This window comes from Homarus americanus, unplaced genomic scaffold, assembly GCF_018991925.1.
Source record: "Homarus americanus isolate GMGI-L3 unplaced genomic scaffold, GMGI_Hamer_2.0 scaffold34360, whole genome shotgun sequence".
Lineage (NCBI taxonomy): Eukaryota > Metazoa > Arthropoda > Malacostraca > Decapoda > Nephropidae > Homarus > Homarus americanus.
In genome coordinates this window covers 3,418,945-3,444,492 of record NW_024739403.1, presented here as the reverse complement: position 1 = coordinate 3,444,492, position 25,548 = coordinate 3,418,945, and the positions used below count along the sequence as shown (strand labels likewise).

The 25,548-nt window shown below is 34.4% G+C and overlaps 1 protein-coding gene across 1 annotated transcript in view; it reads left to right on the top strand.

Annotated features, from left to right (window-relative positions):
* The window catches only part of LOC121874613, a 187,082-nt gene that overhangs the window by 99,636 nt on the left and 61,898 nt on the right, over positions 1 to 25,548 (top strand). The window contains exons 4-14 of the mRNA XM_042378841.1: positions 35 to 142; positions 1,054 to 1,206; positions 2,002 to 2,061; positions 6,827 to 6,931; positions 7,616 to 7,750; positions 7,874 to 7,954; positions 8,764 to 8,951; positions 10,500 to 10,632; positions 11,776 to 11,863; positions 17,266 to 17,328; positions 24,190 to 24,228. Coding sequence (XP_042234775.1) covers positions 35 to 142; positions 1,054 to 1,206; positions 2,002 to 2,061; positions 6,827 to 6,931; positions 7,616 to 7,750; positions 7,874 to 7,954; positions 8,764 to 8,951; positions 10,500 to 10,632; positions 11,776 to 11,863; positions 17,266 to 17,328; positions 24,190 to 24,228 — 1,153 coding nt within the window. The remainder of the gene's footprint in view (positions 1 to 34; positions 143 to 1,053; positions 1,207 to 2,001; positions 2,062 to 6,826; positions 6,932 to 7,615; positions 7,751 to 7,873; positions 7,955 to 8,763; positions 8,952 to 10,499; positions 10,633 to 11,775; positions 11,864 to 17,265; positions 17,329 to 24,189; positions 24,229 to 25,548) is intronic.

The window sequence follows — 25,548 nt, the reverse complement described above, 5'->3', positions numbered from 1 at the left end:
ACTGGGTATTAATAAGCAATAATCCACCCCACAGATTGGGACTTCCCAGTTGATGGGGTCTATTCAGCTGGGGATCCAGCAGGCGGTGGGGAGCTTGGCGGGTAAACCTGATCTAGATGTTTTAATTCAAGACTTTTATGTGGTAGAAACTATATTCTTTGCTTCTGCTGGTTCTCAATCAACGCCAGCGCATCAGTTTTCTGACTTTAGGTAAGGTTCAATGCATTAGTTAACTCCAACCTTGTTGATGCCTGACCTCACATCTGTAATCATAAAGTTAAGATTCCTATTAATACAGTAGATTGTATGTGTACAGTATTCTAGTCCTATGACAAATGAGTAAAAAAAAAAAAAGTTTTGTATATCTTACTCTTGATTTTATCTTTAAAGTTTGTTAGAACTTTCCTTGCATTAAAATACTTATGTTCAGTTTTTGCTTCCATCTACTGAAATGTGGTACATGTACAATAATCACTTTTACTTATAATATTTTAATTTCCTGATGTTGTATACTAAAATAACTTTGTTAGAAAGGATTATTTATCTCTATTATTATTATTATTTTTATTATTATTATTACCCTGTACTGTTATTCCTGCACTTCAGATGTTTCTCCATGCTTAGGGGGTCATTTGTTTATGATTGTTCAAAATCCGGCCTGTCTACTTCATTTTTAACTACACCATCCCAGTCAATAACAATACTGTACAGTGTTTTAGGAAGTGGTACAGTATATGAAAACAGAGTAAATTGTTTTAAAAACTGCAACACTTAACCTGACATAGTAATTAATTTCCATTGTAAACATGCTTAGGTATGGCAATGTTATATCAACAATCCATGGATAAAACATCATTAATTCTTTGCTTTAAGTCATAATTACTGGGCTAGCAATGCTTAAGTGTAAATTTTATAAAGGACCTTTAGGCTCAGATTTCCTTAAAGTTTTAGTATTTTAGTTTAAATGAAATTAATGTTACTTCAAATGAGATCCAAGTACTGTACAATATACAGTATATTGTATTTACGTTTGAAAACCATCCCACCCAACAGGTATCATTGTGCACGGAGCCTCTGCGAGAACTTAGCAACCCTGGGGCGAGTGGCAGCATCTTTTACCTCACCAATGATGACGAGTTCATCATCAAGACTGTGCAGCACAAGGAAGCCGACTTCCTCCAAAAGTTGTTGCCAGGATACTATATGGTAGGTTTTCTACTGTATTTGATGGGAACAGGTTACATGGGCATGAGAGCAGTGTATGAGGGGAAGAGTTGTGTTAGTTCAGAAAAGAATGAGGATTTGTGAATCAAGTTTTTTATTAAAGAATATGAATGGACAATTTCTGGATGAGAGTTGAGATTATTTTTGTAATTTTGGGAGGTTTATAAAAAGCATATGATAGAGTGTATTAAAAGTGGCATGGGTAGCATTGAAAATGTATTGGATAAATGGGAAACAGTTAAATGCTAATCTGAATTAATATAAGGCAAGTGTAGCAGAATAGGGTAAAAAGGAAACAGTGAATAAGAAATAAAGGAAGTTCATGATGTAGAAGTGAAAGAAATTTTGGGCAGAGAGCAGATCAGGGTCTAATCAAGTGGTATGGACATCTTGAGAGAAAGGGAGGTGAAATTTTAGTAAAATGTTTATATAATTCAGAGGTTGATAATAGGCAGGAGAGGAGTAGACCAAGGTGGAGGTGGAAGGATGATGGTCATCTGGGAAACAGTGGAGTAGAGTACAGGGATATAGGCAAGCAGTAAGAGTGAATGGATGACAGGAAGGTAAGAGAGGCTCCACAGGTGCTCTTGGTTCTGCCTATCATGCAATATGACAAGAGAGGTTTAAAAAAATATTTCATTGTGCTCTAACTAGACAAACTTAGAGCCATAAATTATCCTTCCAGAAAGGTTATGTTATACAGTATATGTATTGTGAAGTTGCATGCATTTTTCAATATTTTTTTATTTATATATTTTTATTTTATAATCTTTTCAGAATCTGAACCAGAATCCTAGAACGTTATTACCAAAGTTTTTCGGCTTATATAATTATCAGGTAAGGTGGACAGTTTTAGTACTTCATCTGGTGCTGGTATCCTAAGACTGTACAGTATATTTGTCATATCTTGTGGCTATGCCTGTCCCTAATATGCAGTTCCTTTTGTGTTTGTTTCATTATCATTATGAGTAACACAGTTGTTACAATAGTTGTCAAAGGTTTATTTTAGCTCATTTATCATTTTTCTTTAAAGCAATCTGCAACCAAACTTTGCGGTGTGTTGAAATGTCATCCAGATCACCATTATAAGGTAGACAAAATTGAGCAGTCTAATTATGACTGGACCAAATATAATTTTGGCTACAATAGCTGTAGAAGAGTTTAGCTTCTGAGGACTTTTATATTCCTATGTGGATTTTTATTACTTTGTTTTTGTGGGAGTCCTATCTGTTCTTATTGATATCACTGCACTCCTGAAGGCACAGGATAAAGAAATTCTTACTGTTTGTATGTTCATTCCTTGGCCAAGGGCTTCATTTGACTGGACCTTTGATTGTAGTTAAACTGTTTAGTAAGATTTATTAATAAATAAAGGAAAAATGGAATTAAAATACAGGGTGTCCATAAAGTTCTGTTTTGATTTCAAACATATATTTTGTGCAAACAGCATAAAATATTGAAATGCAGTGTTTTGTTTTTCACCTAAGCAACTTCACAAAACTGCATTTCAATATCTTATGCTGTTTGCACATAAAATATGTTTGAAATCAGAACAGTGACTTTGTGGACACCCTGTATTGTACTGCACACTGGAATGGATCATTGATAATATTGTGCCCATGGAAGGAAGCACAAGTGTAGGAGTAGTGTTGTGCCTCGTGATGGTTCTTATAATTTTTACAAAATTCTCACTATACTACATCTGACCAAGAGGCCTGGCCACCACATATTCTCAAACTTCATGCACACTGTCCATCATATAGGGATTATTTTTAAGTCTCTTTATGTAGCACTCTTTTGTTTTCTATGTAATTTCCTCTTGTTCTGTATAACTTGTGTCCTGTTCTGTATTTATTTCTCTTCTTTCTGTGTATGTGTACTTTTCAACTGTTCTCTATATAGTTTTTTCCTGTCTATATACTTTTTCCTGTCTATTTACTGTTTTTCCTGTTCACCTTTTTTTCTGTTTTCCATATACAGTACTGTACACTACTTTTCTAGTGTTCTCAACCAACTTTGTTATGTTTATTTATCCCATTTGCTGTATTTAAACCAAAGGTAACCCTCACCTTTTTGACACATTATTTCATATTACCAATGTTAGGACCTTCTCAGCACTGCTTTCGCCATTACAGTTTGCTCTTGTACTTTAGGGTATAGAGTTGGTAATGTGCTCCAGATATGATTCTAGATTGACATGCCGTGTTTATTTTTTCATTAGTATGATTTGTCCTTACTAAAGCATATGTACCACTATGGTATAATTGTTTAATTCTTTCTCAGTACTGCACATAAATCCTCCTGAATTTCTTCATGAGTTAAAGACAAAAGGTTTCAGTAGATTATGAATGCAACCAGAGAAAGAAATTATTTAATTATGTCACTTATTACAAAATCCTCCCACATCACAACATTTTTATTATTTTCTTGGAAGATTATAGTTTATTTGAGTTTAGAGAGGTAGAAATGATCTCCTTCTTAAATATTGTGTGTTTTCTGAATTTTTGTACACTCTATAGTATTGTATATGTACTGGTTTGTACTATATTTTGCTTTGTGCCCACAGATAGGTACTAACATTAAATCTGACTCTGAATTTAGTACAAGTATCAGGTCAAATTTTTACCTGACTACCCAATCAGTTTCTTATAAGGCTCACACTGGACACACATTAGTAGAAAGTAAAGGATGATGAGATTTACTGTACCTCATACTGCCTACTACTCAAGGACTCGCCATCAGATTATCAGTCAGATTTATGACTTTGGCCACAGAGAACCCTTGTTGCCTGTAAATGATTTATCTATCAGTGATTATCGCTTTCATATTAAGTTACCACTACCAGGGGACCCTCATGTAATTTGTATCAAGCATGGGAACGGTCTGGAAGCTTGTGATGAACTTATTTTGCATTTGTAAAGGGTGAAAATGACTGTTACAAATAAAAAAAAATTTGCATCTCATATTTGGAAACTTGTGCTCCCTCTTCCTGCTTGTTCATGGCCGAGACCAATTCTTAAGTAGGTTCAGCTTGACTTTCTTTTACTGCATTTTTGAGATGATACATCTCCCCTTTTGAGTTGCATGTGCAAGTCAACTGTTCTTTCTCTTCATTATTGTTGTATCCATTGAAATGTGTGCCCAGTGGAAGCCTCAGATAGGTGTAGTAGGCATTCATTATAGTTAAATCTGCCTTCATACTTTGACAGTATTTTCACCCAAAAATAATTTCATATTTTTTTATTCTTGAATTCTGGTTGACTGCTAGTACGTAGTATGTATTTCAATATACATTACTGATATAATAGTATTTAATTATTGCACTCTGGTAACATCAATTGTTGAATCTTTTGTTTTTCATTGATGGCTGCTCAAGCTGTAATATGAATTAGAGTGTCGTTAATCATCAAATAACCATCACTTGTGGAGTCTCTTTACTACTCCCACAGTCTAGTGCTTCCATGGGCATATTGAGCCATATGGTCTATTGAGTGGAATACAAACTTGGGAAGAAAAAAGTAATCATGAGTTGTTACTGAAAGGGTAATGTGTTGTGCCTCAGGTGATTGATCAGTTTTTTTATGCTCATATTTTATACACCGGGGGAGGGTATTCTTCTCGGTATAAGAGCTCATTAATTGGGACCTTCTATTTGCCCTTCACATTTGTCTGAGGGATGTTACACTCAAGATTAAAGGTTGTTACTGTAACTTATGTGTAACACCAAAAAAAAAAAAATAATAATAATTACTTGCATCAAAATAGCTCCTGCATCACTATAGTAAACCATGATGCGGTTTTTAGGCAATGAGGTTTATATCTCGGCAGTTTTATGAAAGGCCTCGGACTAACCAATTTTTCCATTCCCCCGTTTATGAAGTTTTGGTGTGTACTGCAGCATGTAAATGAAAGGAAGATGAAGTTTTAATTTTACAGTTGAGCTTCCTTTTGAGAGATTCTTTCATAAGTTTTTGCCATCGTGGAGTGGATTTTTTATTAACAATTTGTGCTTTCTAACACTATTGATTTTGTGAATTTTAACATGCAGTATTACCTTAACTTTAGATAATTTACTGTTCCAAATCACTTTTTTTTCTTTTATGTTCAATGGTTTACTTAAACTTCACAGTTAAATAATTCAGTCTCATTGATTTTATCTTACATTGGGAAATGCCAAGTGGTTTTATGTAAATGATCTATGTCTTGTGCACCCTCTGTTGATCATCCATTTCTCAGTATTCACCTTATGAACAATTTGGCTGAATTTTAGTTAAACTTGATGCAGGTGTTCCTTATTATAATTCATAGTTGTCCTCTCAAGCAACAGTTTCATTTCTCACACCCATGTGTGAAGACATTTTTTACTTATAACAACAGCTCAAAGCAGAAGCTCATATCTCTTATCTGGATTGGAATTTCCTGTTACGAAGAAAAATTTTAATCTCTGGAGAGGAAATCAAGGGTACCCAAAGGTATCTTTTTCATTTCCCAACAATTTATTTAGCAAATTTCTTCTGGGGTGATTCAGTTCCCTTTTCAGTGGATTTAAAGCTTTCAGAGAATACAAAAACAACATCTAAAGGCAAACTAGAAATGAACATCTATCAGTCTCTGTGGATGGAATGGTATAAATTTCTAAAACTGGCACATACAGATTCCTGGAAAAGCATTTTTAAATATTGCTCCATTTTACATTGGATCTCAATATTCCTGTAGGTCCTGTATGTGTGTCTCAACCCTCGGTCTTTCTTTGGCTTATGAACCATGGAGCCTTGGCTTTTGAAGCTTACAGTGGGTATTCCTTATGATAACTTTGCTAAGACTGACCTTTGTTTGGCTTCCTTGGTAACTCTGGTTTCCATGCCGACAGTTGTAAAAACTTAGATTTGAAAAGTTGATACATGTGATTGTTAGTAAAGGGGTATCATGCATTTCAGTTTTCTTTAGAGGTTTCTGTTATGTAAAAGGACAATGTAAAAAATAGACAACCAATTTTTTCAAAATCTGATCATTTTGAACCGCCTTTATTGTCAATTGGTACACAAGGTGATTTTGGTACGAAATATGAATTATCGTACTGTACTCATGAATGCATCCTCCTCACGACAAGCCAACCAAGCCAACTTCGGCTCGTAAGTGCTCATATTTTCTCTTTATATTTTCTGTATTCTACTTTCCATTTGATCTGTTTGTTCATCCTGTTGCCTGTGGCATCCTTAACTTTTTATTTTTCTCGTATGTGTTACACTAGAGAACTATAGTCGTCTTTAATAGCTACTGATTATTTCCCTCATCTTCATTTGGATGACCCAATCCTTGCTTACAGACATTATCTTCTTATCTTCATTTTGGTAAACCTTTGAGACACTACTTGATCCCCTTTATTTATTTATATTTATTTTTATTTATTTATTTTATTTTATTTTTCATTTTTTTTTTTTTTAGTGTTGGTGTCCATGTGGTCTCTAATTCTTTGTTTATTACACAAAAAACTCTTCATTTTCTATCTTAATTTGTTCATCAAATACCTGGGAATCTGGAGTATTACTGTATTTGTAAAATCTTTTACTAATACTTTTGTTTTATTTTTTGTATGTTTCAGTGTAATGCCAAGAATATTAGGTTAATAACTATGAACAATTTGCTGCCGTCATCAATAAAGATGCACCAGAGGTACGATCTGAAGGGCTCCACCTACAAGAGGAAGGTGAGTCATAACTTATATTACTCAGTGCTGTGAATGTTAGTCTTGACTCACTCATTGAGAAATGGTTTTGATCCACTCAAGATGATGCAGCTGATGACTAATTTGTTTGTCATCCAAATTCCCATTGGTTCAGTACTGTTGTGTATTTGTATTCTAAAATATATCTCATGAAGCTTACTGTTTTTTATTGGTCTCTTGATGTCAGTATTATTTTGTTTCATTATTTCATGTTTAGATGCCATGTTAAGTTAATTTTCTATTAATTAATTTTCAGAGATAAAAGTAAGCAATAAAAAAGTCCATGGGTAAATGCAAGTTTTCATTAGAGGCCATTATTTTAATCCAAATACTTTACAGTTGTGTATAAACATGTACTGTACTGTTGTGTTTTGTGAGTGAACTTGGTGATCATATGTACTGTACTCTTTTCACTTGCTTTTCATGGATGGGGATGTCTTTACTGCATCAGCTTATGTTTTTGCTGAAGGTTAAAAAAATAGTGTTTGCAAAATTCATACCGGGTACTAAAAATTGAAAACAAAAATATTAAAGAACATTTGATTCTGTAGTTTATTCTATGGTGATACATTATATATTTGTTAGGTGACCAAAACAAATTGGATACTTATAAACTGTACATGTATAGTTAGATGTTTTAGTGATCACATTTTTTTTTATTTACAGGCGAGTAAGTACGAGCGTAGCAAAGACTCACCCACGTTTAAGGATCTAGACTTTATGGAACATCATCCTGATGGCATCCTTTTGGAGGCTGAAACCTACAAGGCTCTCATCAACACTATTGCCAGGGATTGTAGGGTAATTATTGTTTTATTGTACTTAGTACAAGTTATGCTGTAGGGTATTATGAGGTTACATAATGGATGTAGCTAAAGAGATAATAGGTGTTGAATTCAATGTAACTTTCTTTATTTCTTGCAGGTATTAACATCATTCAAGATCATGGATTACTCTTTGTTGGTGGGCATTCACAATTTAGACCAGGCAGCAAAGAAGAAAGCAGTAAGTGTCATCTATATTATTTAATTGTACAGCTCAACGGTGATTGGTATTTATCTCCATTCCCATAATAGATTATATAATTGGCAGGCATGTTCTCTATGTCCCTGTGAGTGTGTGCATTTGTTCTTCTCTACAACACAATAACTTGAACAAATATTAATGGATTTTAAACGAACTTGTTACAGTAATTAGATGTATCACAACAAGATTTCAGGTATGTTTAATATTCAGTGTTTATCCATAATTGTAATCTACAGTTAAATCCTCTGGGTCTTTGCCAGTGTGTACCAGGGAAGTTTTGCACCTTTAGTAGCAAGAACTTTATTTAGCTAAATATTTTTGAAGCACCTGAAACCTGGCACAGTAGTCTTTGGCCCGGCAGATACTATACCCTTAATGGAGCAAGGATTATTATTTATATGTATATTATTTTTTTTTAGTTAGTCCTATTGTAGTATTTTTTAGTATTCTATATGTAGCTGAGTGCAGTTGTTACATCATTAAAACTATAAGATTGACAGGGAATGAAGGGAGAGGTTAGGCTTACTCATGATTGGAGCCACCTTGTTTTATAGTTTGAAAGACTGAGGGAAAAGAATTATTTTGTTCTTTGAATTATCTTTCCACATGTAAATTTGACTCCTTTTGATCAAATTATCTACCTTCACCCTCTGTATTCTGGAGTGTGAATTTGTGAGGTCTTACTGTAAACATGTATACTGCATATAACTATTTCAATGCTTTTCTTGCTATTGTGCTTTTGCTCGTCATGGCCTTTATGTGTAAACTCTGATATTTTTCGTGTTCAGCAAGAAAAAGAGAGAAGGTTAAATGGTGGTGACGGAGGTACAGCGGAAGATGGGAGTGGAGAAGGTGCTGAAGGGTCCAGTCTTACCCGCTCACGATCCATCAACAGACACAAGCTAGTGGCTCACTCAACAGCCATGGAATCTATACAGGCAGATTCCGATCCTATAGATGAGGAAGATCAAGTCCCGTAAGTTAACTTGATGGTTTGTGAAATTGGAAAATGTAGTAAACTCCTGTTGTATTCGAGCCATTAGTTTCACGATTCTTTATTTCACAGCAAATTAATTGGTGAATTTATTGTTATGTCATGGATGATTATTGATATTTTGTCTTCTCTGACAAGCCATCAAGCTCCTCTCCCTCTATGACTCCTCACCATGGTACTGCTGCATACATATCATTAGCGTCCAGGCTTCATCTATAGTAGACATGATATTGATGGAGTTGCCTTGTTTTCATAAAAAGAGGTAATATAGTACTGTACTGTACTAGATATTTTATTCTTTATGATTACCTAGATATTTTAGTTTTATTAGACAAATATTCTGATATTTACAGTGATACCTGTACCTGAATAAGTAGCATTGACTGCTGGAAGACAAAGTTTAGAGGTACTGTATCACTGACTTGGCACTTTTCTGATGGAAGACACTGAGGCTTGGTGTCCCTGCAGTTATGACAACAAAAATGTACACTCTCCCATCACTCACATTTGTGGATATTAACATACATTTGCTTCTTATTTTTATCTTCCACAAATCAAATACATCTTACAAATTCACCGAGGACCCACAGACACCTCATCTCACACTGTGATTAATGGGCAGTGCTTATCAAGATGTTTTGGAATAGAGACCACTTTCCTCTTTCAAAATAGGAATAATGGTGATGAAAACATGGCAGCACCCAGTTTATTGTCAAGGTTTGGAGGAGAAAGGGGTGTTACTCATTTTCATATTTGCCATAAGTAATTGGAATTTGGAATCTAGTGAAAATTTTTTCTTAAATAATGGTATTTTTGTTTTAATCTGTGTTGGAACACACCGTCTCCCAGAATATGTGGTGGGAAAAAAAAAAAGCTAACCAACCATTAAAGATCATATTACCAGAAATTTTTCATCATTGCACATTTGTGTGGATAGCTCGTTGCTTTCCTGGTACTAAAGATATTCCCATTCATAGTTCTGAACAACTACGCTCAATAATCCCACCAGTGCACTCCCTCAGTTTGCCTTCAAGAGCACTTGAATGGGCTCACAATTTCTCTGTTGAAATTTTGCTTTGCAGAACCTCTGCCTACCAAAACCTTAGCCACAAAGTGATTATGTTATATAACCTCCATCAGTTCAAATCATCCTGTGTAAAGTATCTACAGTATTTGGCAAGGGGATGCCTCATTGAATTGATTTGACAAAAATGCATGTTTAATTTCTCCCTGCCCTTTTTAATTGAATTTTTTTTCAATAATTGTAAGATTCACAATTGTTGTAGTAGGGTATGCCAATACCAACTACAATCTCTCTCTCTCTCTCTCTACAGATGGTTACCAGTTTTTGACATGTGTAACAGTCCTTTTATAGTTTCTTTGATATACCCTCATATAATATTTAATGCAATAGTATTTCTTTAAGCTTTTCGGTTTCATTGCCAGTTTAGTTTTCAAACCATGATTTGACATCACCAAGTATTCAAAGTTTTCTTGCAAAAGTAATCTCATTGTGTGCACATTTTACAGGCCTGGAGGTATTCCTGCAAGGAATGCAAAAGGAGAGCGTTTATTACTCTTCTTGGGAATCATTGATATTCTTCAAAGTTTTCGTTTAAAGAAAAAACTTGAACACACATTCAAGTCAATGATCCATGATGGGGTGAGTACAAAGAGCTTGTCATATTTTAGCATTCAAGAGGTAAGCTTATTATATACTTTCTTGAATCATCTAATTTGGATTGTAAACTAAAATATAAAAATTTCCCATCTGTGTGATAATGAAACTAGGATTCAGATTCTTTAATTTTGGAGGTGGTGTCATAATTGATAGAAAATATAGTAATAGCAATTTTCCATACCACGCCATCCATATACAGCTAGACCCCGACTTATGACGGGGTTAGGGACCCAAATCCAGGTCGTAAGTCCGAATGGTCGTAAGTCCGACATAGATAAAAAAAAAAATTAAATTAAAAATCTACAATGAAATACAGTACAGTAAAAGTAATAAATAATGAGGAATGGATACAGTACAGTGAAAGTAATACATAATGAGGAATGGATACAGTGTGACTGAGCACTTACCTTTAATGGAGTCACCTGAATGCACATGGGGCCCCCATAATTTTCTAATTATACATGGAGACTACATTAGCTGGAAACGTTTCGGTATAGAAAATGCGTGCGTCATTTAAAAAAAAAATGGTCACAACTGCGGCGGTCGTAAGTCGAAGCAGTCGTAAGTCGGGGTCTAGCTGTATATATACTGTATATATCACTCCTCTGTCTTGTTCCCTCATCTCTTCAAACATGACAAAATCATTTATATTTTCTTCCACTGAACAGTAAGGTGACTCGTACAGAGCCCTCGCTGATGACTGCACTTTTGAAAGATTTCATCATATACCCATTTCATATTTCTATATTGTCTTCCTGAGCCCATGTTAGGCTTTCTTATTGCTTGTAAATTAAAGCTCAGATCATAATTCCATCACATTCTTTCCCTTTTTAATCATTCCAATATTCTGAAAACCTTGTAACATGCTCATTTCTTCCCTTTGCATGCATTTTTAATCAACTAAAAATAATAATTTAATTAGTAACCATGTTATGAAATAAAACATATGAGGTACAGTATACAGTACTGTATTGTACTTTAAATTTCATTGTGAAGAATAACATAACCTTACAGGTTTAAGAAATAATGTCTTGTACATATACAGGTTACATTATGAAGTTTTTATAAAGTTTCACTATTTTTCATTGTGAAGTGTCCCAATTCTAATGTGTCACCTTGTTACAGGATACTATATCAGTTCATCGACCAACCTTCTATGCTCAGAGGTTCTTAAAGTTCATGGAACACACTGTCTTCAAGAGAATCCCATCACGTAAGTTATTAAAGATACATTGTATAGGAAGTATCTTAGAGATGTTCAAAGATGTTCATATCCTTTTCACATCATCTGAAGTATATTGTGGATAGTGTGTGCATTAACCCCGAGTACAAAGACATAATCCCAATGCTTACAAGTTAGTGCAGCAGCAGATCCCAAGTCCTGCGTAAGTAACTTATTTTCTAAAGTTTGAGGATTTGCCTAGAGCTCGACGAATACTCCTTATTGGGACTTGAAGCTAAAGAACTTATCATTACGGAGACTGTTTGCCCTAATTGCAGTTAATCATCTTCACTGCAGATGGAAGATTTAACCAGAGTAATCATAGAGGATTCTCATGCCAGGGCTTTTTCTGCTAATCATCAAGTATATGGCAAGATTTAGTCTCACCCATGCTGATCATGCTTATCCAGATTTGTCATGAGAGTAATAATTTTAGCTTTGGTTTGTCATGTGTTGTAATGATTACTTTATTATCTTGGATAATCTTATTCTGCTATGTTTGTTTCCATTGGTTATCATTGAAGGCAGATTAGATTTTACTCTTTGCTCAGATTACTGTGTTCAAATCTTCTGCTTAAATTTAATTAGTAAAATATTGTGGTGTGTTAATGCATTAACATTTGAGTAAACTAACCAGAAATAAATTTTAATTGCTTGCTCTTTCTATGATGCTAACTAACATATGTGCATATTCATTTGAATTGAATTGCTTAACTTTTTTCTTTCTTGCAACAGTTTTGATCACAATATAGTCATAGTTTGTCCTAAAGGCTAAATTTGGACCAGAGTTCTTTATGGTAACAAATTGAAATTTTTTTTAAAATATAAACAAGCATTGGTACACAAACCTCACTTGTTGTGTTCCCAGATGTTATCCAGGATGTCCAGTTTCAGTTTTTCACACACAGCATGGGAAAGCCACCTGACAATCTACCTTTTATTTAGGAAACTGATGGTTATCAACTTTGCTACAACATTTTGGAACTTGACAATAGGGTCATGGTCAGACATTGTTTGTTGTGGTGTGTAAAGTTTATCCAGATAGTTTTCAATTTATTGTTGGATAAACAAACTACATCAAGTGTGGCTGTAAATACCTTTCACCTGCTTGGTCAGCATTTTCCTCTTCCAGTCATTGGCCTTCTTTGGTGGGTTTTGGTTATGTATTTTGGTGTCAAGGAGATCAAGGTCATCAGAAACTTTAGAATTCTATTATTAATTTGCCCAGACAGTTTGATGAAGGAGGATATAGAGGTGATCATTATCCCTGTGTATACCTGCCTCCAACTGTATGAACTCAATAACCTAATGAAATGGTAATAATTTTTAACCAAACTTGGTACACAGTTACAAACAGCATCTCAGATGTGTTCAGTAACATGATCCATATTTTGAGGGATTCATGGCCCCTTGAACTTTAATATGGCTTGAGGAAGGATGGGAGGAGAATTTGTGGCAAATATTTTTGTAGAAATGTGTAATGTACCTAAGAATGGATGATGGCACATGTTGTACCAGCTTGTAAATGAGTTAGGCAGAGTGGTAAATTATTCTGGTGACATAAGGAAGAAGATGTTACACTGAATGAGACTGTGTAAAGAGTATGTAGAGGAACTTCAATTGATCGATTACTTAATATATTTGGGGTCATTATCAATCAAGATTAACAGGATGAAGTAATGGAGGTGCCTAAGAAACCTTTGGTAAATCAGATAAATTAAACATGGAGAGTGACAAAAGGATGTGTGAATTGTTGCTTGTTCCAGTTCTTCAATCTGGATGTGTAAATTAGTGTCCAAAGAAGAGCTGATTACATGAAGAGTATTGGAATGAGGAACTAATGCTGCAGTATAAAGATCAGGATAATTGACGAAGATAGATAAGGAATTTGGAGTGAAGAAGGGCTGGTCCATCCCACCCTTTTCCAAACCACCCTCTTCCATCGTATCCTATTCACCCAGCCTTTTCCATTCTATCCTGTTACATCTGCTGAGAAGAGATTTATTCAGTAGTGGTCGTGACACATCTCGCCCTGTTTCATACTATCCTGCGATCCAATCCTGTTACATGCTACCCTATTCCATTCCAACCAGTTTTATCCAACCTTATTCCATTCCACTGTGTTCTAACCCTCCCTCTTCCATACTATTAAGATATAATAGAGTTAACAATTAGATGTAGAGATAAAACAAATTTTTTTAGATGATGTTATTCAAGTATATGTACACCAATATCAGCCTGTTTTATTATTATTCTCTGTTGCAATATTTGCCCATACAATCTTTTGTGCAAAATGCATTTTATCACCTCTTGAATGTGATGGTTCAGATAAATAGAAATACATAATGGTGAAACTAGTATGTAGGTGTCACCCAACAACTTCTCGAGTGTGCATGCTTGATAGTAGTGTGTATTTCTACTTGGCAGTCTGGAGAGTTGTCACCATCTTTGTCTTTGCGGCAACAGGAGATCCTGGACCCTTACTGTCAACTTCATTGTATACAGTATTAGAATAACTGAGGCATAAAGATTAATAACTGTAGTGTATGATTTGCAGTTAATTGGTTTTAACATGGTTAGCTTCTCTTCATTACTGTGTAAACATTTTTGACTGTCTCCCTTTAAGTGAGATCTTAGTGAAACATTGATCATGATCAAAGCAATTGTAAGAGAGAGAACATCTGAGGGGAAAAAATCACCTTCTCATGTAAATGGCTGTGATCAAATCAAGAATATGTTTGCCCCCACCACTCTCATTCTGACCTGCTACATTACAGGTAGGAGCCTGGAAATGATTTTTGTCCATCTATTCATCATTGTTATGAATGCAGTTTCTCAAGAAAAAACTGAGCTAGTCTTGATTGTAGGTTTGCCTCAGCTATTTGTCGGCCTTGTGAAGTATTTTCTCTCCTTATTTAGGGGAGTCATGGCCAGTTTTGTTTCATTTTGTGGTCCATGTTTGGCAGGGGATGTAGATCTACTGGAACTTATTTTTCCTGGTGTATTTTCCCTGAAACTCAATGTCCTGGATACTATTTAGGACTAAACAGGCAAGGAGGTTGTCTTACACATGCAGATATCTGTTCAGTTTTCTAGTAATATCCTCTTTGTTTCCAATGGAAGATGTGGGGCAATTTTGATATTTTGAGACGTACTTTGTTTGACTTGATGAAAGCTGCTTCTGCAAGAAGAGAAAAGGTGTCACTCATACCTCTGACCTTCCTTTTGAAGGGATGTATTATTACTTAGAAGTTAATGGAATACTTCATAAATTTGCTAGCTATACACTGAACAATATGCTTCTCTTATCTTTATATTTGAAACTTTATCATAATTGTGTTAACTAAGAAGCTGGTATTATTATTTAATGAAAGAGGTCCCAGTCATAATATCATTATATGGATGCTAAACTATGGATTAATTGAAGGTATAAAATTAATATTTTTAATTCTACCTTATTGAATGAAGTATCACGTTTGTTAATTAAATGTGTTCTTTTAACTGTTAATCAGCTTAGCAATTGGCCTACCTCAAAACTTAAAGAAATGTGATCATTTTGTTTGCTGCACTTTGTAGAAATTCATCTCCCTTGAAGTTTATAAGTTTACCTTACTGAATTATTTCTAGATTTTAGTAAAACTTTTCATCTGAGTATTTCAGAGCACCTAATAAAAGTTCAGATTTACACTTAGCCTGAAAACTTGAGATACAGAGTGATTTTGTTGAATACTTTGAGAGAAAGTAAGTAAAGTTCCTTTATGAAACCTTAATTGATTCTCCCAAAATGCTGATGGGGTCAATGTTGCACACTTGGGATAGATGTTGTTTTACTGAAGACCTGTTGGCAGTGCTGTATCATAGATTGACTGTGGCCTTTTCTTTCTCATGCTTGTGTCTGTGTGATGTGACTGGCAATTTGAAGCATTGGTTGGTTCATGGGCAAGGCTTTCCTTCTTCCATATTTTTAATTCCTTTTATCGGGAAAGTACTAAGCTCAGAACGCTAACTGAGGCCTTAGATTGTCTTTTCACGTCACATATGTATTATGTTTTCATGTTGCCCGGGACGCATTTGTAGACTCATCGGTTTCTCACCGTCCATGCTCTGTTTCACGTTTAGCCTCTGGATATTTCTTGCACTGCTTTGTTTTTATGTTTTTGTCCCACAGGTTTTGTTCTTGTTTATTCTTTGTTGTTAGAGCGTGAGTAAGAACAGGCCGAACTGTCCTTGCAAATTGAGGTGTTTTCGTTGTCTTTCCTTACACACGGGTGTGAGGATATCGATTTGGCTCATTTAAGTTGTATCAATTTTTGTTTTTGTTAATGGGCAGCAGATAGTTCTGGTGAACTAATACACTGTTAAATAAATTTGCCCAAGGTGTGTGCTATTCATAAAATTTCTTGTGTCTAAGATAGTAGAATATATCAAATCTCATAACTTCATGAAATATACTCCGTTAATAAATAATATATATTTTGATTTTAGTGTTCATTTTGAGACTGCAACATGTTTTCAGTTGTAGAAATTTTACTGAAAGGTGAGTGATGGTAGGAGATTAGACGGAAATATGTTGAACTATGTGAAAGTAGGATAAGGCTTTTAACAGTGCTTATCATAGGCTGTGCTAGTAAAGGAAACTTGTGTCATATATGTATATGTGTCTCAAATAATAGAAGTTCATCTTGATGTAAGTTTGGAGAAAACTAATAAAATTCTGGATGTTAACATGTAAATAGGATATTAAAGTGTAGAAGGCCATGATGGGAGACTGTGTTTGCTTGTAACTGTATAAACAATCCAAAAAATTTTGTCTTATATATGACAGCTCATCATATGATAATGAAGAAAACTATGTGTTTGGCATCTTTTTCCAATAGTTTAGAATCTACATAAAATTTAAAGTTAAAAATATCATTGCTTTACTCTGAGATATTTGAGTGCATATGGTCACTTGATAAATTAAACAGTCTTTAAATCTTTTGAGTCCTCATTGAAGGATTGAGCCACAGAATGTTGTCAAGGTTGATGATTGGTGACATTGAAACATTAATTTAAACTAGAAGGCACTCAAAGTAAGACAGTAAGTAGAACACAGTCTGCCATTTTAGAGGCTCTTGTAGAGGGAGATTGTGGGAGAGATCTACATTGCTTCTCTCGTATTTGTGGTGCCAACTTTTGGGAAGAACACAGCCTGTTTGCACCTTTGACTCGGGGCTCAGATTGGCTTGGCTTGTTGCTGTCTGTGGCGACAACCAAGAACTGCAACATGAGTAACAAGCCGTTGTGTCGGTGCCTGCAGGGGTTCTCTAACTAACATACACTGTTGTTTTGCTTGCTCTGTTGTGCTCCCTCCCGTTCATTGGTTGGTTGGGTGGTTGGTCTCTTACCACTAGTGGACCTTCCAGAAATCAAAGGCGGCCACCGCAAATTCCGAAATCTGGTCTCCAGCTACATAGGTATGATGACCCACATCTCTGACACTTCTACATTTCATCTCCATAGCCCCTTTATCATCTCTGAGCCCCCCACCCCACCCCCTTCTCCTCTCCTACATTGCTTGACTTTTTATTTCTTTCCTGCCTCTTATTATAATATACTGTTATCACTCTTTCTTATCATTCATTATGGTGCTTATGATGTATGGATGTATACATTTTAAGTCTCCCTCTATGCTTTTATACTTTTCCTTCCCCTCCATCAGATGTCCTCAGTTTCATCTAGCCCTGACTTTATCCCTCTTTTAATCCTTTTTAAGATAATTTCATTTTACTATGTCTGGCATCATTTATTTTGCAGTTTTCTTCTTCGGTTTCAACCATCCCTTATTTTACACACTTTCCTTACATTGGGATATAATTGTTTACCTTTTCTTTACTATGTGTTTTGCAGGTCAATAATCTTACTTTTTTATCATGTTTTCTTCTTAGTCATTTGATCTTGTCTTCTCCAGTCACTCCTTAATATCTGTCTTTTCCACTGGGTGTTTCTCAGAGTAACTTAACAAAGTTTGTGTGTGTGTTTCCATATATTGATCTTTTGTATTTTTTCAGTGTGTGTGTGTGTGTATGCGTGTGTCTTGAATGCCCTATCTTTTCTGCTGCCTTATATTATTTGTTTTCCACTATCCTGTTCTTCATTTTCTCACCAGTTTATTTCTTTATTATCATCTACTCTATACTTTTCCTTTCGTCATTTCTTCTTGCTTTTTTTTGTCATTAATTGGTATGCCGCATTGTTATATATATTTTTCAAACTCAATTTTTTTCCACTATATCTTTGATCCACTTCATATTATCATTTACATTTACATCTTATCTTCACGTGTATCATGTTTTATCATCCCTCGCGTTATACCATGCCCAACCCATTATATATATATATATATATAATATATATATATATATATATATATATATATATATATATATATATATATATATATATATATATATATATATATATATATATATATATATATATATATATATATATCAGAAAAACACGTGACTTCTTCCACCCAAACTATTACTGTAGGAGAATACGTAGTATACATTATGTAGTTTATACATTTCTTGCTGTGCTTTGCATGATCATATAGTGAGGTGAACAGCCGGCTCGTGTGTATGTGGACGTCTTTTCCCATTTGTCTTGCATCATTAGATAATCTTTAGGTCTTCCCTGATGTCATATGTGTCGTATCATCTAGATATAAATGTCGCAAGTTGAGCTCATGACAGCATCTTGTTCTGATGTAGATTCTTGGATATTATTTTAAACCGTGTTGAATACTTTCTTTTGTTTATTTGATGCTCACTTATGTTCAATTTTTTTTGGTGATCTAGACATAAAAACTTTTGTTAAATGTTCTGGACACTGTGTGCTCATTTACAAGTGCCATCCTATTTCAAATAATCAATCACACATGCTTGTGATCAGTTGTTTAGAACTGCCTGTTGCTCTGTTTAAATATTAAGTAAACACACCAAACCATTTCTTTATGATATAAAGTTCTTAGTAGAGTCCAGAAGAGAGAGAGATGGTTATTCAAGTATATCTCATAAAAAAAGCTTCTTTATTTATGAATCAAGGTACTGTATGTTAAACAGCTATTGAAAATTATGTCTGGTATGATAGTGGTGTATTTTGTGTCCTAATAATAGCTATATATATATATATATATATATATATATATATATATATATATATATATATATATATATATATATATATATATATATATATATATATATATATATATATATATATATATATATATATATATATATATATATATATATATATATACATCTTGATAAAATCACACGGGAAAAGGGAAACAACGGAGCAGCTTAGCTTTCGTCTTTATTCAAGACATCTTCAGAGGCAACTGGATTACATGGACAGAGAGAGGTTTGAATATACAGGGTGACCTTATTGAACATGAGGTCAGGTCATAATGATGTCATCCACTAATCCCCACACCAACACACGTAGAGCTTAAGAGAAGGGGGCGACGTGATTAGTCAGGTCAGGTCACAAATAAGGGACCCACTAAATATATATATATATATATATATATATATATATATATATATATATATATATATATATATATATATAAAATACTGTACTGTATACTGATCAGAGAAGGGATGTCACATTATTATAGGAGAGAGGATGGGAAAATAATGTCAAGTTGAATGGTATAATAAGAGCAGAAGCTTTTATCAAACAGTGAGAACTTTTTACAAGGTGCCCATAAGTAAATGGTATTTCTACTAAGTTGGATTTTGCATAGTAAAACAAATATGAAGATGATTGCACTTGGGAAAAAATAGGTTGGTTTTGTAGGGGCAATCGTATAACACCGTCATAACATGACAGTGGATATCTGTCAAGTGAACTGAGCTTTAAGATATAGATAGGAAATACATGCTTTTATATATATATTTATATGTTACTCTTGATCTTTGACTAGAAGGGTTTACATATTTATGCTAATGTGAAAACTACAATTACATTTTATGTACTGTACACTACTGTATTAATAGAAATAAACAAGCTCTTTTCATGTGCTGACCATCTTCATCAGCTCATCTTAAGTAGGAAGGGGCATGTTGGCCTGTACAGTAATGGTTTTCACTACTCATTCATAAAACTCAACCAAAGTTTTATTATGGAATGTAATTGTAAATAACTATTAGTGCAAATTTTGCATATAACATTGTTTTTGAAGGAGGCTGGTGTTGAAACAGGTGTTCTATTTGAGTTTTATTATACTTTATTTAAGTTGGACTCTCTTGCATGTAGTTTTATTTTATTACATTGTACAGTATGTAAGTTGTCCTGTTTTCTAAATTTAGGACTTTGGAATAAATATTTTATTATATTTTAGTTCATGTTGCATGGTGTATTGTTGTTTTAGAACATGTCAAAAATATGTCTAATCTCGTCTCTGCATCCTGGGTGAGCACGCCTTCTCTGCCTCATGTGATGGACAAGACAGTCCCTGTTTGTCATGTCATGTATGTTTAAGCTTTTGTCTCTTAATTTAAGTGGAACCTGATGCTATGATTAAATGATTAAATGATAAATTGATCATGCAAGGGCAATGTATATTATCTGAACTTCGGACACTGATCATCGTGAAAGTAAATTTGCTCTCAGTCAAAATGTTGAAGTAAACTGTAATCCAGCAGGGATCAGTTAGGTCACTGAACCACTTATAAATTACTTATGTAATATTTAACTTTATATTAGGATTCTTGGCTTTACAATTACAGTACTGTACTGTTATGGATTTGTTGCTGATGGTTGGTGCTGTTTACTGTGATATGACGGGGGTAAGCCAGTTTGAAGTCATAGGGCTGTATTCTAGAAAAGAGACATCATCGTAGAATGCATCTGTTAACGTACTGTATACAGTGGGGTATGCTATAACGAACGGATTCTACTACGAATATTCCTATAACGAACGGTTTTACCTATAAAATTGACAATGCTATAACGAACGAAACTCCTACAACGAACATGGTTTTTTTTTTTTTTTTTTTTATACTAATTTATTGTTTTTTTTATTACAAGTATTAATGATATTCTTTATTTCAGGGGTTTAGATGCATATTTATGCATGTTTTACAATTTTATATTGTATTTTTCAGTGTTTAGTGGTTGTATTTGGGGGCCTGGAACGCATTAATCCTATAACGAACAAGGTTCTAGAACCAATTAGATTCGTTATAGCATACCCCAGAGTATGGAACTGGCTTGAGAATATGATGATGTCTGACAGTAATACATGGCAGTTTACCTTTTCATAGCAGTGACGGCAACTCATGGTTATTACCTGCTGGAAGAGGCAATATCAAAATTAAAATAATAATGATAATGTGAACACAGGGGGTCCTCACTATATGTCTTACAGGTTTACGTCATTTCACATGTACATCGCTAACAAATATAGGCAGAAATATTCATGATATGATACATCAATTGTTTCACATATATATGTCGTTTACATCATCCACGGTTTTATACTAAGTTTGTGTGTACCCAAGTATGACACATAAATCATGATAAAGGCATAAAAATAACCATAATAAGTAATAAAAGTGCCCTACGTACTAGTGTTACATTTTTACCACGCCAAAATACATCGATCACCTCTTACACAATTGAGCGCTACGTCATTGTTATATGTGTGTAAAAACAGAATTTGCAGAAAAGTCATTACAGTTTGCTAGTGTGCCTTATGTATACTGTATGGTAATGTAAAGATAAAAAAAAAAAAAAGTTTAGGGGTATATTGAGTATAAAATTATCATAGCACATGGGCACTTGTTAGCCATGAGAAGGCAGTGCACGTACCATTGTTACATGAGAAACTTATAAAAGTTGTGGTACTGGGTTAATAAAATATCGTAAAATAATCAATTGAGAAAAACACCTACACCCAACCCCAGATGAGGTATTGCTTTGTATAAAATTTCTGTTGCTTCTTTATAAAGTGCGAACAGGAGTAACAGAGGCTTTATTGGGATGAAACTTAATGTTTGGATGAACATCATCTAAAAATGCAGGATGGCCAGGTGCATTGTCAGGTACAGTACTAATAAAACCAGAGTTTGTCTTTCAAAATTGTTCCGATTGTTCCGACTGAAGGCCATCAGGTTTGTGTGTGGGAGCCATGAGGAGGGCAGAAAAATAAAGTTAATAAGCAAAAAACAACAGTTCGCATCTTGATCACACACATAACTGAGGTGAGGGTAAGGCGTACTGACACGCCCTCAAGGCACATGGCTGGGTGACGCATTACTCCCCACCTGCTGCCGAGCCTCACAGAGGGTGTTTGTAAGTTGAACATTCATAACTCGGGGACCCCCTGGATATGTAGGGGAGGATCTTGCATGTGTTGTCATTTTATATATGATAAATGAGATTTAAATTGCAGATGCACAAGTTGTGTTGTGTAATGATATGCTTAGGACGTAAAATACTTGTATCTTATCAAATATCTCAACTGCCAGAGGAAATTTATTACTAACCTGCTTCCTCTGATAATGATGGACAGTGGACCTCAGATATCATTTGTATACCAGTTGTTGTGTTAGTATGTAATTATCTTTGACTTTATCAACTTGCTGTTGATCATGTTCCACTACAGGCTTGGCTTGTGTGCTGTATAAATGTTATGTTGATCTTTCGTTGCATGTCATCCTTGCTTCATGTAGTGTGGGTTTGTATGCTCTCTTCCTTCAGCCTTATGTTTCACAAATTTGAAAGCTGTCCAACATGCTTGTAAGCTTGCATCCCAACTACTTTTTAGAATTCACCTGTTTTGATGGTTTTCAAGGGGGGCCATACAGTATTCCAAAGATGTTATGTACTATATTTTATTTAAATAATGCAAAGACACGTAGTTGAATGACCAAACTGAGGACAGCAGTCAAATAACTTTGTATAAAAATAAGGGTTATTTAATGCTTTGTATAGAATAATCAAATTAGCTTGCTGAATGTATTAAAAATCCCAATACTGTATTGTTTATATTCTTCTCTTATCTAATTTAGTATTTAAGTCAGAAGTCAATTTGGCTCTTTGAAAAACAGAAAAAGGGTGAAGTAGTTCACAGACTGTCCTTTGGTTCAGATGATTTTGTGAAAGATACAAGTACAAGGTGTGTGTCCAGGGTCCCTTTTTTGTACTCTGGATACAGGGAATGTGCATGCCACATCTGCCACCCACACAACATTACCTGCTACAGTACCCAGTCTGATGACACAGCTCACATGGAGATCAGGATTAGAAACAAAAGAAGTGCACCTTCACGCATCACGTGTTGTTACGTTGTTACTTCTGTTTTTTTGGTATTGTGGAAGGTAGAGGGATTATGGTGGCTCCTTCATCCACCAGTTCAGTTGTATTGGTCGCTTTGTGGTATGGCATGGATTTTGAATAGAGTATGTATGGTGATTAATGTTATGTAATAAAAAATGAAATATTTCTTTGCAGCATTATAAGTCTGTAAGCACATCTGGTATGCAGTATTTGCATGTGAATGACAGTTTTCTTAGATAGTTGCTCTTTTATTCTCTTATAATATATGCAGCCACAGACTTTTATTTGTATGGGTTTGCCCAGTTTAGGTTTTTCTTACTTGGTCTACCCTGCTTTATGTGTCACCTGTAGGGATTGACTTGAGTGTAGTGTCATGTTTGAGGGCTGATCACTGCACAGTACTTTCCATGTTGATCTGCCTCTGTGTATCTGAGCTTCAGTAGCTGAGACGTATGTTAACTCAATCCTGCCAAACTTGCTTTGGGCCTCCCTAAAGTTGTCTACACATTGTCTTGTGTAACTCTTTGTGCTGCTGCCTCATCATGCTGTATAACATAACAAATAACCCCCTTACATACATCTATACCTTTTTTATAATTCGTATTTTGGTACTGTAATTTACCGATACAGTTTTATCATCAAACTTTAATGGTTTTGATCTACATTCTTTAAGGCTTGCTTTTTTAATGCTATCTCTTTCATCTCCATTCAGGTCATCTTTAGAAATTTTAGAAAATTAATAATATAATTCAGTAAATGCTAGTCATAGATAAAGTTTTTTTTATTTTTCTAGCTTTCCTAAACCTCAAATTTTTGTCATTATTGTAATTCAAAGAGCATAAATACTTTCATGTAGGTCAATATTGTGATATTTTTCCTTAATTTTAGGAGTAAAATCTTGTGAATTCCACTTTTATCATCAAAACAATTTTAGTGCATCTTTATCTAATGAATTTTGTATTTTACTTGCATCCAATTAGCATTTCAGAGTAACACATCTACAGTTACCCCATCTTTATGTGAGACCATTATCCTTTTAAAGATTCTGATTGTTATGTATAAACAGTTTACATTCCCTCCAGTACAATCTGCCAGTTGTCCTTGTGTCTCTGTGGCCAAAAAAAAAAAAGAAAAAAAAAAAGTAGTTGGCGTGTATGTGCTTCATTATAGTATAAAATACTGAACTGATGCATTACTTTTGTTCCGTTTTTTTTCACTGTTTGCTTAAAAGCTACTGCTGTCTCTTCTGTGCCATTTGTTTTACCAATGATAAGCTTCACCAATAAGTTATTTTTTTAGTACTACATATATTTTAAGTTATTATTTTTCTCCGTACCTGTTTATAACTTCAGTCGTCTGATTTTGTATCTAGTTCTTTCCTCTCTGCAGTATTTACTTGTACACCCTGTAAACATAAATTAAAATGATAATGTACCCATTAATCCAGTGGTTCTATATTTTAATATACTGTACTTGAGTCATAGCCTTGACACGGAGGTAGAGATACTATGTTGTTTTGATGTGTTGAAATATGCTCGGTCAATATTTGCCTTTGGCAGATTGCATGTGAAACCATCAGCACCACATTTCTTGCATGCTGCATAATATATTTAGAGGTCTGTAATTTTGTTCTGGGTTTATGTGAATATACTGCTGGTTGTGTAATCCTGTTCACTGTAACATTGGTGTAGTCAGCGGTCATTAGCGTGCCGTCGTAGGTAGAGAGGTGACAGAACCAGAGTTAAACACCTAGAACTGATCAGGAATGGTGAACCACCAATGTGCATGGTTATTGGTGGAGTATTTTGTTGTCTCACTTAGTCACTCCATTGATACTAACCTTGCTAACTTCAAGAGTATCATGTTGTACTGCATTGTACCATATTGATAATGTTGCCTAATATTGAAATTTATAATTTCTCTGGTTCTATCACTTGAGTTTTTCTATGAAGGAAAAATAGTGTTCAGATTGTTTTTAGGTAGATTTGATTAGTAAGTACGAAGTAATGATTTAGATGTACAGTAAGATGGTTGAAATGGACATTTATTGTCATTTGTGCATTTGCATTCTTCTTTCTAGGTAATCTGTACAAATATTTTATAATCAGAAGCTGTTCATAATAATGCTTTTTGCTATTATAATCAGCAAAAATAATGATTGTTACATATTAATTGCTCTTGATATAGATTTGCAATTCTTATTCTTTGAACTTTGATATTTATGGATAATCTTCCTGATTATTTCTCTACTGTAAATAAACATTGTACTTTTAGAGCATACATTATACTGCTACTACAGTACTGCCTCTAGACTCCTATTACCCTTGCTTTGGTATTTG